The sequence below is a fragment of the Notechis scutatus genome, chromosome 2 (assembly GCF_049901735.1).
Source record: "Notechis scutatus isolate UNSWTSFEM ecotype Mainland chromosome 2, rNotScu1.2, whole genome shotgun sequence".
Lineage (NCBI taxonomy): Eukaryota > Metazoa > Chordata > Lepidosauria > Squamata > Elapidae > Notechis > Notechis scutatus.
This window is the reverse complement of record NC_142010.1, coordinates 163564199-163577475: the sequence shown is the minus strand read 5'-3', so window position 1 is coordinate 163577475 and position 13277 is coordinate 163564199. Positions and strand designations below refer to the sequence as shown.

Genomic DNA, 13277 nt, shown 5'->3' with positions numbered 1-13277 from the left:
AGTAATTTTAGCATTAGATCCAGCGATGGGATTGACTGTAAATGGCTTGGTGGGCATGGCAGGGGAAGGATACTGTAAAATCTCCAGTCAGAGGTGGTATTTGCCAGTTCTCCAGACAACTCAAAATTTCCACTACCAGTTCTCCAGAACTGGTCAGAACCTACTGAATACCACCTATGATTAGATCCTCCCATGCTACATAGCATATCAGGTACAGGCCTTAGTAATAAATCAGTTAAACTGAACCTTCATGTATGGTCCTGTTTTTTTATGCCTGACAATGAGGCTCAAAAAAACTCAAAAAACAAAACAAAACAAAACGAGAGCTCAAAAACAGAGACAGCTCTGTGGCCCCACGCTTCTGCAGGGTCATTTGCAAAAATGAATTAAGCAAACGTAAATTCATTTATACTATAAATTCACTCGCCAAAAACAACACCAACCATAAACACCTCCGATCTCATCCTGACCTAACCTTACAGCAACATGCCCGCTCCCGTATACTACGCACAGAACTCAAAAATCATCTAGACAATGGAGAGAAGGACCTGTACATTGACTACCATGCTGACTGTATCAAAAGAAAGTCACACAACCCACAACTCCGCATCCAACCCTACTTCAACCAATCCACCATCACCCAAGACTAGGCATGCACGCCCCCAACTACCTCAATTCAAACTACAACTGGCCTTAAATGCAAGCTACTCAGTGCAAGAAGCCTTGTAAATAAAATACCTGAATTTCTCTTACTAAATACGGCTAAATTTAACATGATATTTGTCTGTGAAACATGGCTCAACGCATCTCTCCCTGACTCCATTACCTCAGTAAGAGACTATCATGTTTACCGATCTGATCGTGAAATCCGTAGAGGAGGTGGTGTTGCTATCTTCTATAAAAAGTCTTTACATCTAAAAAACATCCAAGTTACCCAAGAGCTTGCTCTTCCTGAGAGCATTATCTGTGAACTGATCTTAAATATCACATTTCAGTTCTTACTATGTTACAGAGCCCCTGATAATGACATTGAACATGTAAACAAGCTAAATACACCACTAACATAGGCAGAATCCTGCCCACACGCTTTTATCTTTCTTGGTGACTTCAATCTACCTCATATTAACTGGACCCTAAATGAATGTACAACTGAACCCATACATGCAACCTTCTACAATGCTGTAACAAATCTGGGACTGGAACAACTAGTAACCAACAATACTAGGCTTAATTGCCTCGATCTCATCTTCTGCAATAGTTTGAATTCAATTTACAGAATACAAATTAAAGAACCCTTTTCCAACAGTGACCACAACATGATTGACTTTTGTCTCAACATACATCCACACAAAAATCATCACAAGACAAAATCCCCAATTATAACTTCAAAAAAGGCAACTATGATCTTATAATCAACTATCTCTCTTCCCTTGATTGGCAATTTCTATTCACTGGATGCAATACTGTTGAAGACCATTACAACATATTCTTACTGGAAATCAAAAGAGCCATCAAACTATATGTACCAATAACAACTCCCAAAACCAGGAAAAACAGATTATCCATAACAATAAGGAAGCTTCAATCCAGAAAGAGATCACTTTGGCAAAAAATCTGGTCACCTTGCCAACTTCAAAAGCTGATACAAAAATTTATGCCACCAGATAAAAACAATGCACTAATTATCACATTAAAGAAGAGGAAACCTTCTACGCACAAATTCCACCTGTGCTTTCTACAATTTTGTAAACAACAAACTAAAAGATTCAAGGTCCATCCCACCCCTGAAAGGACCTAATGGCAAAGACTGCAATGACGAAACCATCAAAGCAAACCTCTTTAACACATTCTTTGGCTCAGTATTTGTAAACAGCAATGGATCAAGCCCAGTACTTCCTAGTCGAACCACAGACAACTACAATGATCTAATACATATCGATTTTACAGAAGACATTGTTGAAAAAGCACTGTGCAATCTAAAACCATCCCTATCTGTTGGACCGGATGGAATATGTGCCTACTTCTTAAAAAAGCTATCCACTGCCATAGCCAAACCTCTAAGCATAATCTTTGAAAAATCTTTCAGGACCAGCTCCTTACCAAAACTATGGTCACAAGCCATAGTCATCCCCATCTTCAAAAAGGGAGACCCCAGCCTAGTTGAAAATTACAGGCCAATCTCCTTATGCTGCGTCACCTGTAAAGTCATGGAATCAATTATTAACCAATCCATTATTCTTCACTTAGAGACAAACAACCTACTCTCTAATAAACAATTTGGTTTCAGAAAAAAACTGTCCTGTAATCTGTAACTCTTACACTGCAAAAACATATGGACTACACAACTCAATCAGGGCAAAGCAATAGACACAATCTACATAGACTTCTGTAAAGCCTTTGATTCAGTGGTACACGACAAATCCTAAAACTAAAATCTTATGGTATCTCTGGACAATTGCATAACTGGATAGAAGTATTCCTGTCAAACAGACAACAAATGGTCAAAATTGGGAGTGTCCTATCAAATTCTGTACCTGTCAATAGTTGTGTCCTCCAAGGCAGTGTTCTAGGACCAACTCTCTTCATACTCTACATAAATGACCTCTGTGATCATATTAAGAGCAACTGCGTTCTCTTCGCTGATGATGTAAAGCTATTCAACACCACAGACAATACTGCTACCCTTCAAAAAGACTTTGACTATGTATCAGAATGGTCAATCAAATGGCAACTTCAAATCTCAACAAATAAATGCTCTGTCTTACATATTGGCAAAAAAAATAAGAAAATAAAATGCAAGCTAAATAGTCAAGACCTTGTTGAGGATCCAAACTCTGTCAAGGACCTTGGAGTACTCATCTCTAATGATCTAAGTGCTAGAGCCCATAGCCAAAAAGGCATTAAGAGTTGTTAATCTAATCCTACGTAGCTTCTTCTCTGGTAATATCACACTACTAACTAGAGCATACAAAACATTTGCTAGATCTATACTTGAATACAGCTCATCAGTCTGGAACCCATATCATGTATCTGATATAAACACAATTGAAAAAGTCCCAAAATATTTCACAAGAATAGTTCTCCGCTCCTCTACTCATTGCAGAATACCTTATGCCACCAGACTTGAAACTCTAGACCTAGAAAACTTAGAACTACGCCGCCTTTGGTCCGATCTAAATATAGTATATAAAATCATACATTGCAATGTCCTACCTGCAAATGAATACTTCAGCTTCAATCATAACAATACAAGAGCACACAATAGATACAAACTCAAGGTTAACCGCACAAAAACTTGACTGCAGAAAATAGGACTTCAGCAACAGAGTGGTCAATTTCTGGAATACTCTACCTGATTCTGTGGTTTCTTCCCCAAACCCCAAAAACTTTAACCTATCTACTATTGACCTCACCTCCTTCCTAAGAGGCCTGTAGGGGGCATGCATAAGTGCACCAATTGTGCCTACCATCCCTCTCCTATTGTTTCTTTTTATTTTTCCTATAAGTATCTATCTCATGTATTCAGAACTATGTTTATTCTTATACCTGTATCTTGTAAGCAATTGACAAATCAAATAAATAAATAAAATAAAAAATAAAGTAGATGCCATCTCCAACTCTGCTGTATCACAAGTTGGAAGCTTTTTCTCAGTTTTAAATTTAAACTTCAAAGTATTTAGATGGCCTGAAAGTTATTTCCCAATTAGATTTTTAAAACCTGAAAATTAGCCAACCTTCTCTTTATCAGTTGTAATGAAGAGGCTATGCAATTCTGTAGAATCAATAAAACAGAAGACAATAGGAATGAAAATTGCAGCTAAACATACAGACTTCTTGACTGCAGTCACTTCATTATCAGATTCTAGGATGGCTAGACTTCTCTCTCATGCAGCATTAAAAATGAGTAGTCCTTAATGGGTCTAATCTATGTGGAGGGAAGTAAACAGTGGGGTGCCACAAGGTTCCATCCTAGGCCCAGTACTCTTCAGAATCTTCATTAACGACTTAGATGAGGGAATGAATAGAAGGGGAACTTACCAAATTTTCAGATGATACAACTGGCAGGAATAACTAATACCCTAGAAGATAGGCTCAAGATCCAGATGGATCTTGACAGACTAGAACACTGGGCTGTTTCTAACAAAATGAAATTCAATGTAGAGAAAAGTAAAGTCCTACCCTTAGGCAAGAAAAACCAAAAGTACACATATAGATTGGGTGAAACCAGGCTCAATAGCAGTAACTGTGAGAGGGTTCTTGGAGTTTTACTGGAGAACCAGCTAAATATGTGCCAGCAGTGTGCAGCAGCCGCCAAAAAAGCTAATGCAACCGTAAGTTGCATTAACCGAGCGATACAATCAAGATCAAGTGAGATACTAATGCCACTCTATAAATCCTTTGTAAGACCACATCTAGAGTACTGCATCAAGTTTTGGTCACCACACTATAAAAAAGATGTTGAGGCTCTAGAAAAAGTGTAGAAAAGAGCAACCAGGAAGATTACGGGAGACTAAAACCTATGAAGAACGGTTACAGGACCTGGGCATGGCAAGTCAAGTTAAGAGAAGAACTAGGGGAGACATGATAGCAGTGTTCCAATATTTGAGGGGCTCCACAGGGAGGAAGGGGTCAAGCAATTTTCTAAAGTGCTTGTAGGCCAGACAAGGAATAATGGATGGAAGCTGAACAAGGAGAGATTCAACCTGGAAATAAGGAGAAACTTTCTGACAGTGAAAGCAATCAACCAATGGAACAGCTTACTTTCAGAAGTTGTGGGAGCTTCATCAATTTCAAAAAGATATTGGACTGTCATTTGTCAGAAATGGTGTAGGGCCGTGATGGCAAACCTGTGGCACGCGTGCAGCAAGTGACACAGAGCCATCTCTCCGGGCACGCCAGCCAGTGCCCATTGCTCTTCTGGGTTCCGACATGCATGGTCTTTGCTTGCTTGGGAACACTGGAAAGTGGAAGAGCAGCTTCCCGGCGCACGTGCGCATGCTGGGAAGCTGAGCTTCCACTTTCCAGCGCTTGCCAGGGAGCTGTTCTTCTGGTTTCTGGCGTGCATGTACATGCGCTCCCATTTCGGCACTTGGTGCTGAAAAGGTTTGCAACACTGGTGTAGGGTCTCCTGCTTGGGTGGTGGTGGTGGTGGGGTGGACTAGATTACCTACAAGGTCCTTTCCAACTCTATTAATCTATAAATCTGTAAATCTAATGATAAATCTGAAAAAGCAAAACTATACTTTTTCAACAAGGTAGGAAATACTTCTTTGCATAAAGTGTATTTTTGTTTTGCAGTACATGTCAGGATTTGGTAATGAATTCAGCTCTGAAGATCCACGCTGCCCTGGAGCTTTACCAGAAGGACAGGTATTTTAAATATTGGGAAATGGATTTAACCAAAAGACCAGAGAATTGTTCAGCATGGCCTTTTGAGAAGGCAAGATTTAAGAGATGTCACTTTATGAATAAAACTACATATTGGGGATAGGCAAACAAAGGGGGGGACCCCCCCAAATGACAACATAACTAGAAGAATGTGTTTCTGTTTGGTAATGGATTTTGTGTGTGAAACACATTAAGTCATCAATTTAAAAAATGGGGTTACCTCTTTTGTTTTAACAAAGTAATTCTATCAAAGAAAAGTTACCTGGAGATGAGAATGGCTAGATTTTTCTGCTGCCTGTTGTAGGGATTGAAAACATTGCCTTTACCAGGGAGCTCATCTTACCTGGACAACCTTGGTTGAGAAGGTGAAATGACTTCCTAGTGACTTCTTTGTGCTTGAAGATGTTTCAATGATTTTGCCGAGTAGGAGGAACTTCCTTCAAGTTCAACCTGTGTAGTCATTTGCCTCTTCTAGAGAGAAGTAAACTCAGTCCTTAGTCCAGATTCAAATCTTTCCTTTCTTCTTGTAAAACAAACTTTTAAGGTAGCTACTCCTGTTCTGAGTATAGTTGGCTTCTGCCAGTCATTTTTCATCTCTAAGTTCAAAGATACTCCCCAAAAGCATGGCTGACAATAACTATCTAAAGTTATATTTATGTTATTTACAATAGAATCAAAATTGGGTTATGTTCAACTAGAGCCAGATTGGCTCATTATCCTTGTTCATAAACCTTGGGATAGAAACTGCATTTTTCTAGTTGTATCTTTGGATAGGTTTACAGGACCTACTGGTCTGTACTGGAATTTTATAAGTATCCTATGGAAGAAGATGCAAAGTGTTCTTGTGGTCTCTATCAAAATATGACACAAAATCTGTCATCACTCTCAGTTGAATCCAGGAGGAGTATAATTTTATGTAATCTGCATGTTAAAGAAAAAATTATAATTAATTATTTCTATTTATTTAGAATAATCCTCAGGTCTGCCCATATGGTCTGTATGCTGAACAGCTCTCAGGTTCAGCTTTTACCTGTCCACGATCCTCCAATAGGAGAAGGTATGTGTCAATTTAAGAGAAATCGCATCATTATATTGGCCATGGAATCCACTGCAATATTCTTGAGAATGTGAGAAAGAGAGAGAAAGGCACTTTGGCTTATGTATGCATATATTAGTGATAGGCTTAGCTGTCAGAACAAAATGTAAGCCATTATGGTATTGGACTAGAAGCATGGAGACCCAGGCTCTGGTCTTTTGTTAAGCATAGAAGCCTTGAGCCAGCCACTCCCTTTCATGCCAAATCAACATCTACAATAAGATGGATGAAAAATAAAATTCCTTATCACACCGTGCAATGATAGTTTCACTCATGAAAATGAAGTCAGCACAGAGCTGAAACAAACAGACGCTACAACTAAGCAGAACGAACACATTTTCCACAGCATACAATTGAAGGGAGAAGAGCAAAAGTCGGTTGAGTCAGACTTTAGTAGAGAAGAAGGACGTGTGGGCTGAGAGGCAAAGGATTTTTTCCGTGCGTCCTTTTCTCAACATGGTACAGAAACTGCACCTTTATATCTGAGAATGGCACTGTGTGCCTTTTCCCTTTTATGAATTCCCACTAAGTGGGGGAAAGTTGGTGTGTACAAGAAAATACATGTTTCCTGTTGAAAGATAATATCTAATGACAATGAATACTGAAATCAGTTGACACAACTGATGTGTGTTCATGTGTGTTCTAGGATAGCTTTCAATAGTTCTTGCTTTCTCAAAAAAAAAAAATTTATGAGTGTAAAAAATGTTTAAAAAAAAGAAAAGTCAAAAGAAGCTTACCACATCTTTAGACCAAAATCAATTTCAACTATTATAATGAATTCTTGGGTACCTTTAGATACCTGGATTTAGAGCCTCTGGCAGTAACTTTGTGCTTCTTTTATATTAAATTCTGACTCATACTCCCATCCAGAAAACCCAATTCTCCAAAATGGTGTATGGTAGTATTCTTTATTTACCCATGCAATGATGAGACATATTATTTATTAAAAGTAATAAATTATGGTGCATCATTCCAAACAAAATCCCAAACTTTTCAAATTTGAAATATTTTTAGCTCAAAACACTCCATTTTAAATTTGAAATAAATTGTTCCAACTTTTCTGTAAGGGATATTTTCTTTTGAATTGGAAGTGAGGGTGTTTCAATTTTCAGAATGACAAAAGGGGCACTTGACACTCAAAATGTTTCAAATTTAAATTGTTTTTATGTATCCCAAATAAAAGAAGCCTTTTGGAACAACATTTTAATGTTGCAATATTACTTTCTTCAGGCAGGGAGTAGTATCAAGTACTGGTATGTAGCATGCAGGTGACCAGCTCTGATCATCATCAGCTCTGGACACCAAAATGTTGCCACTCTCTGCAATGTACATTCTAATCAGCAAGGGGCAGTGGAAAGGCTTCTAAAAAAATTGCAAGCTCAAAATTGCCTTAGTAACACTTTTTGATTAAATCAGCTGTCTTTCTGGAAAGGATGGCTGTGCTGCAGTCCATCCATTTCTTCCTCCACATAAATGTTCAACTAGCAGGGCATGCACGCAGTCAAGTACTGGGGAGGGAGACTGAACAATTATGAAAGAACTGATTACAGCAGTGTTAAAGGTATTAATGATTTAGGAGTGTTACAGACAAAGTAATAAAAGACTTGAACAATCAGGTTTAGATTATTCCAATTTGCAACACATAAAGCAGCCTTTGAAAATCACCAAGAAAGTTCAGCTGGTCCAAAATGCAGCTGTGACAATGACAACATGCTTATTGTTGGTGTCCATATTGCCATACACCATTGCTATTTCTGAGTATCATTGAAGGTGCTGGTTACCGTCTCATGATGACAGAATTCATATTAAATGTACATGGATTATATTCATATATTAGATTCTTTCATTTCCATTAAATTTCCAAGTAAGCTTTGGATTGATGGCATAGATCTTAAAGCAGGGAGTCACAATCTTCAGAAAACAGAGCTATCTATTCTTCTCAATTGTCCACCATCTGAGTATTTGCACCAATCTAGAATCCCTACCAATGAAAGGGAAACTCTCTCTAAGTCCAATTTCCTAGGTCCTAGGACTTTACCCTTCAAGTCAAGGCCATAAACATTGTTCATTTGGCCATCATTGTACATTAATTATCCTCCCCCCATTGATATGGATTGCCCCTGCCTCTTGGGGATACTGTGCAACTGCTAATGAGTTCAATGTAAAGCACAGGAGGCAGAGAGCTAAGGGACCAAGGATGAATGCATTTTCTAGATTTTATAGAAAGAGTTGTAGCTTATTTCAGAGATCAGTGAAGTACTGAATGTTATCATTACTCACATTTTCCTCTTTTTTCTGCATTTATTTTCTCCCTAGCTGGCTATATAGAATTCTGCCTTCTGCTTGCCATAAGCCCTTCCAGCCTATTGATCAGGGTCATCTGACACACAACTGGAATGAAACTGAACCCGAACCCAACCAGGTAATCATATCTAGCTAGAAATCTCCTGTTTCGGTATATTGGGTCCAGAATGCTACTGTTGTTGTTCACTTTTATAACTTCTCAACAGGCTTAGACAGAGCCAGCTTGGCTGTTGTTCCCATATTTTTCTGGTACTTTTCCACTTGAGTGCCATTTTCCTTATTTAGTTCAGTTTGGAATCATTTGTGCTTACCTCTGGCTGACTTTTTTACAAGTTTTTGTTTAAGTGTTTTCCCATATATAGCATAAACTAAAATCTCCCAAAACAAATCCTTCCATTTTTGTGATCTGCTTTGAGTGAATCTCATCAAACATTATCCGTGTATTAAAGTGTGCAGAACAAATGGACTGAGGAATTGCTTATCAAACTGTCAAACATAAATAACTGGGAAAGTTTGGGGGAAGAGAATTCAGTCAGTAAAAGTTTGCAGATAAATCAGCACGGATTATTTAGAACAAGTCCTGAGAGTTTAAATTTATCTCATGCTTTGATCTTCTACATTGCTTAGCAGATGTATTTTGATTTCAAGAAAGTACTTGTCAAGATACCATCATTACATTTACCAGAGGTTGGGTGACCAATAAATTAATAATAAATCTGATAATCAGATTAAGGTGATGGCTGAAAATTAAATCTGCTGGTTACAGCTGTTTCAAAACTGTGAGAGTGAGCATTAGTGGTTCCTCATCCTAACAACTGGAACTGAGATATCAAGCAGATTAATATAGAACAATAGGGCTCAAAAGAACCTCAGAAGTGTTCAAATCTTGCCCCCTATATAGGAGGTAAGAAATTCTCAAACCATAACAGATAAATCTTTAAAAAAAAAACCCGACAGTGATGAAACATCCACGATTCTAGGGGACAGTCTGTTCTATTACTTCATAGCTTTTACATTCAGTAAATTATTCCTTATTTCAAATATGGATCTCGCTCTGCAAAGCATTAACCTACTGGTTCTTGCTCTTCCTCAGACTTTCTGGAGACTAAACCCACAATCTCTTCCCTGTAAAGTCAGTTATCAAAAAACTGCTACCATGTTGCCTTCCTTAGTTTTCTCTATTTTATGCAAAGCACATGGTTCTTTATAGGATTTAGTTTTCAAACTTCTTGCCATCTTTGTTGCTTTTCTCTGCACTCTTTCCAGTTCCTCGGCAATTTTCTTGTACTATGATGACCAAACCTGGACATTTTATGTAAGAAATATATTAATTATAGTATAAAATAAGTCAGATGGTATCAATTATTTTAGAATGATGTTTGTCTTTCTTTCAGTTGAGATGGAAGCCATTTGAGATCCCTACAATCCTTCAAAAAAAGTTGGACTTTGTAACTGTAAGTAACCATATAGAAGCACTAAAAACATTTTTCACTTAATCTTTCTGATATGACTAAGAATGGAGTTTTCAGCTTCAAGGAAAGGTACTTGAGGTCATGGTAGACTTACCTTCAATCTTAATTCTTGCATGCATAAAGATTAACCTTCATGTAGTCTTCATTTTGTAACTGTTTTGTTTCGCAACCACTTGCTAATAACTGTAAAATGACAACTTTTACAGACTTGCAATTCCCACAACAATGGCAGATAACTCTTTTGAATATGTACCTATACAAAAAGCACTAAATAAATTGATGTTTCAATATTTAAAACTCTCCTTGATAATTAACTTTGATAATATTCTCCACATTAATTTCACCCTGTGCCTTTTCAACTGCATGAACACTTTGCCAACTCGTTTCTGCTGTTCAGCTTTTTACAAGGTCAAGTCAGAGTCTTCCAATAGATGTCTATATAAACTAGAACCCAGGATCCTCATGGCAATTAAGCCTTATGTTAAAGAATTTCTCAATTCTTCTGAAACAGCAAGCTAAAACCTTGGCTGTTAAATCCAGAAGTATTCATATTCTGTAGTTTTAGGAAAGCAAAATTGCTCAAACACCAGTGCCCCACAGTTAAATTTCTCCTCAACAGAGAGCTCATTAAACTGGATTAGGTTCTGAATTTCTGGTTCTGCCATGCATTACGATGGTAACCAAAGGAAATCAAAAGGATTCCAATGATTATATCTGTATTTTCTTATATATATTTTTTCATAGGGACTATATACTTTGTGTGGTGCTGGTGAGCCAAAGTCAGGGAATGGGCTGGCAATTCACATCTTCATCTGTAACAACTCCATGATTAACAGGTCTGTATGAAGTCAGACTATCATGGATTCTATTTAAACTTCTAAAAGTGTGGATATGTGGAGAGAACCCAGATGCTCTGACTATTCATTGAGATTTGACTACTATTAAGGAACTTTTCCTTTCTTTCCTCATCTATGTAGTATGCATAATTTATGTCACAAAATGGGGCAGATGGGTTCCAGCTTGATTCTTTATCAAATGTTGCAAATCTTGTTATAACTTTCATGAACCTTGTCTTTCAGGCCTTGTCTGCTTAGAAGAAGACCCTGAATTTAAGTTTAGCCCCATTCCCCCAAAAAAAAAAAAAAGGTTAAACAGAACATTTTACTGATTTCAGATTTAGGCTGGTTATTTCAGGAAATCACCTTTTTTTCAAGTAAATTTAGCAAAAAAAGTAAAAGTGACAATAGGCAGAGGGAGATGTACAAGAATATTATTCTCTCAGGGGGTCTGAAGCAAGACAGAGCAATCTATTTGACAAAAGAAGTTTTAGAAATCTATGCATCACTAGAACAAGAAATTGACCTTGCTGGAAATATTGTAATTTCACTTTGTAAGAAGGAAAGCATATTCTCTAGCAATAGAAACCAGGAAATTGATGATAAGGAGGGTTAATATTTTACACAAAGGGGGGGGGGATTCCCAGCTTACTGAACCTTGTTGTCTGATTGATGGATACAGTTCTTTCTTTTAACCTTCTTATTACATGAGACCTTTAGATGGGAAGTTATTGATATGCGGTAAAAAGTATTTTAAGAAATCTAGCATTGGCAGCTATATGTGAACCCCCCAAAAAACCATGTAGCAGAAAAATGAAAGGCTGTTTTCAATAAAACCACAAAAAGCAAGTAATTTGACATGCAGCTCCCTTGGTGGTAGAAAGTACTCTTCCACTGATTTTTCTGACACTTAGTTGACTTGAGAGGAAAACAAATCTTGTCAAAGGTGGCTCTCAGTGCTTGCTTCTTTGATTCATTAGAACTCACTCAGAAAGATGATCATATTTTCCCATTTTCTTCATATCAAGCCAAAAATTCTAGTCTCCCACAGGAGTTTTCTTCCCAAGTCCATGTGTGGCAGAAAAGACTGGGTTGAGGGAGACAATATCCTACTCCAAGTGAAAACTGCACTCCTACACACCCTCCCAGGGTGAATGTAGTGCAATTCCTAGTCAGGAAGGAAGCTCAGATTTAGCCTGCTTTGTTCCATGGTAGATGAACAAGACTTTCTTACAAATAGAAGCCTCTGAAAATTATAGATTTAAGCTTTAACAACATAATATACACTGTGATTGTACTGTCTAGCAGTGCACCAGAAAGTTCTTATCAGGTGATTAGAGGAGTAGTAATACAGGGCAAACCCTATATTTTCACTGACTATCTGAAGGATTTATCCAGAGTTTCAAATCTAGCATTAAGAGGGAGTTGGAAGAAATTGGGTTTGTTTACCTGGCTGGAAGAGCAAAGGTGCCATCTCTTTAAAATGAGTCTCCAAAGGCAGCTGCTGAAAGGAGGCCTTTATCTGTGGTTTAGAAACTATGGTGGCAGCAACGTTCCTTTCTGGGACAGCTGACCAAGTAACCTGATAGGTGCAAGGATTTTTATACAGTTCTAGGGCTTTGAAATTGAACTATGTGGGGTTGTAAAATATTTATTGAATGTGTGTGTGAAGATGTGTCAGATTGTTGCCATCTCTCTTGTAAGGTGTCTTTTGAAGGCAGATGGGAATGTAAATTTAAAAAGGTCTTTCATCTGTCTGCTTTGTAAAAGACTGGCTGTAGCCAGTCTGTTTGTGGATTTGGTACTCATGGATGAAACAAAGTATCTTCTTCTATTTGCTGGTGCCTAGCTGCTTCAGTTCTTTAGAGCAGGGGTCCCCAACCACCGGGCCCCGGACCGGTACCGGTCCGTGGATCACTTTGTACCGGGCCGCAAAGAAATAAAAATAAAAATAAAAAAAATGGCGGCTTTCTTCGCCTTCGGTGAATGCTGCTGGGATCAGGGATCAAGAACACAAAGGAGAGAAGGGGAGGGAAGAAGCAACCGAAGCCTGTCCGGCTCAGCGGCTTCAGTTTCCTCCCGCCTCGTTCCTCTCTCAGTCGCTCTCTCGCTCCTCCACCAGCCCAGGAAGAAACTGCTTCAAAGAAGCCGGCAGGGTGGCTTCCTGCCGGCGCAGCTCCT

General features: G+C 38.3%; 1 protein-coding gene across 1 annotated transcript in view; it reads left to right on the top strand.

Moving 5' to 3' along the window:
* HGD (homogentisate 1,2-dioxygenase) overlaps positions 1–13277 on the top strand; it is a 33637-nt gene that overhangs the window by 1945 nt on the left and 18415 nt on the right. Inside the window, exons 2-6 of the mRNA XM_026675440.2 lie at positions 5299–5370; positions 6357–6445; positions 8801–8906; positions 10183–10242; positions 11005–11096. Of these exons, the coding sequence (XP_026531225.2) occupies positions 5299–5370; positions 6357–6445; positions 8801–8906; positions 10183–10242; positions 11005–11096 (419 nt within the window). The remainder of the gene's footprint in view (positions 1–5298; positions 5371–6356; positions 6446–8800; positions 8907–10182; positions 10243–11004; positions 11097–13277) is intronic.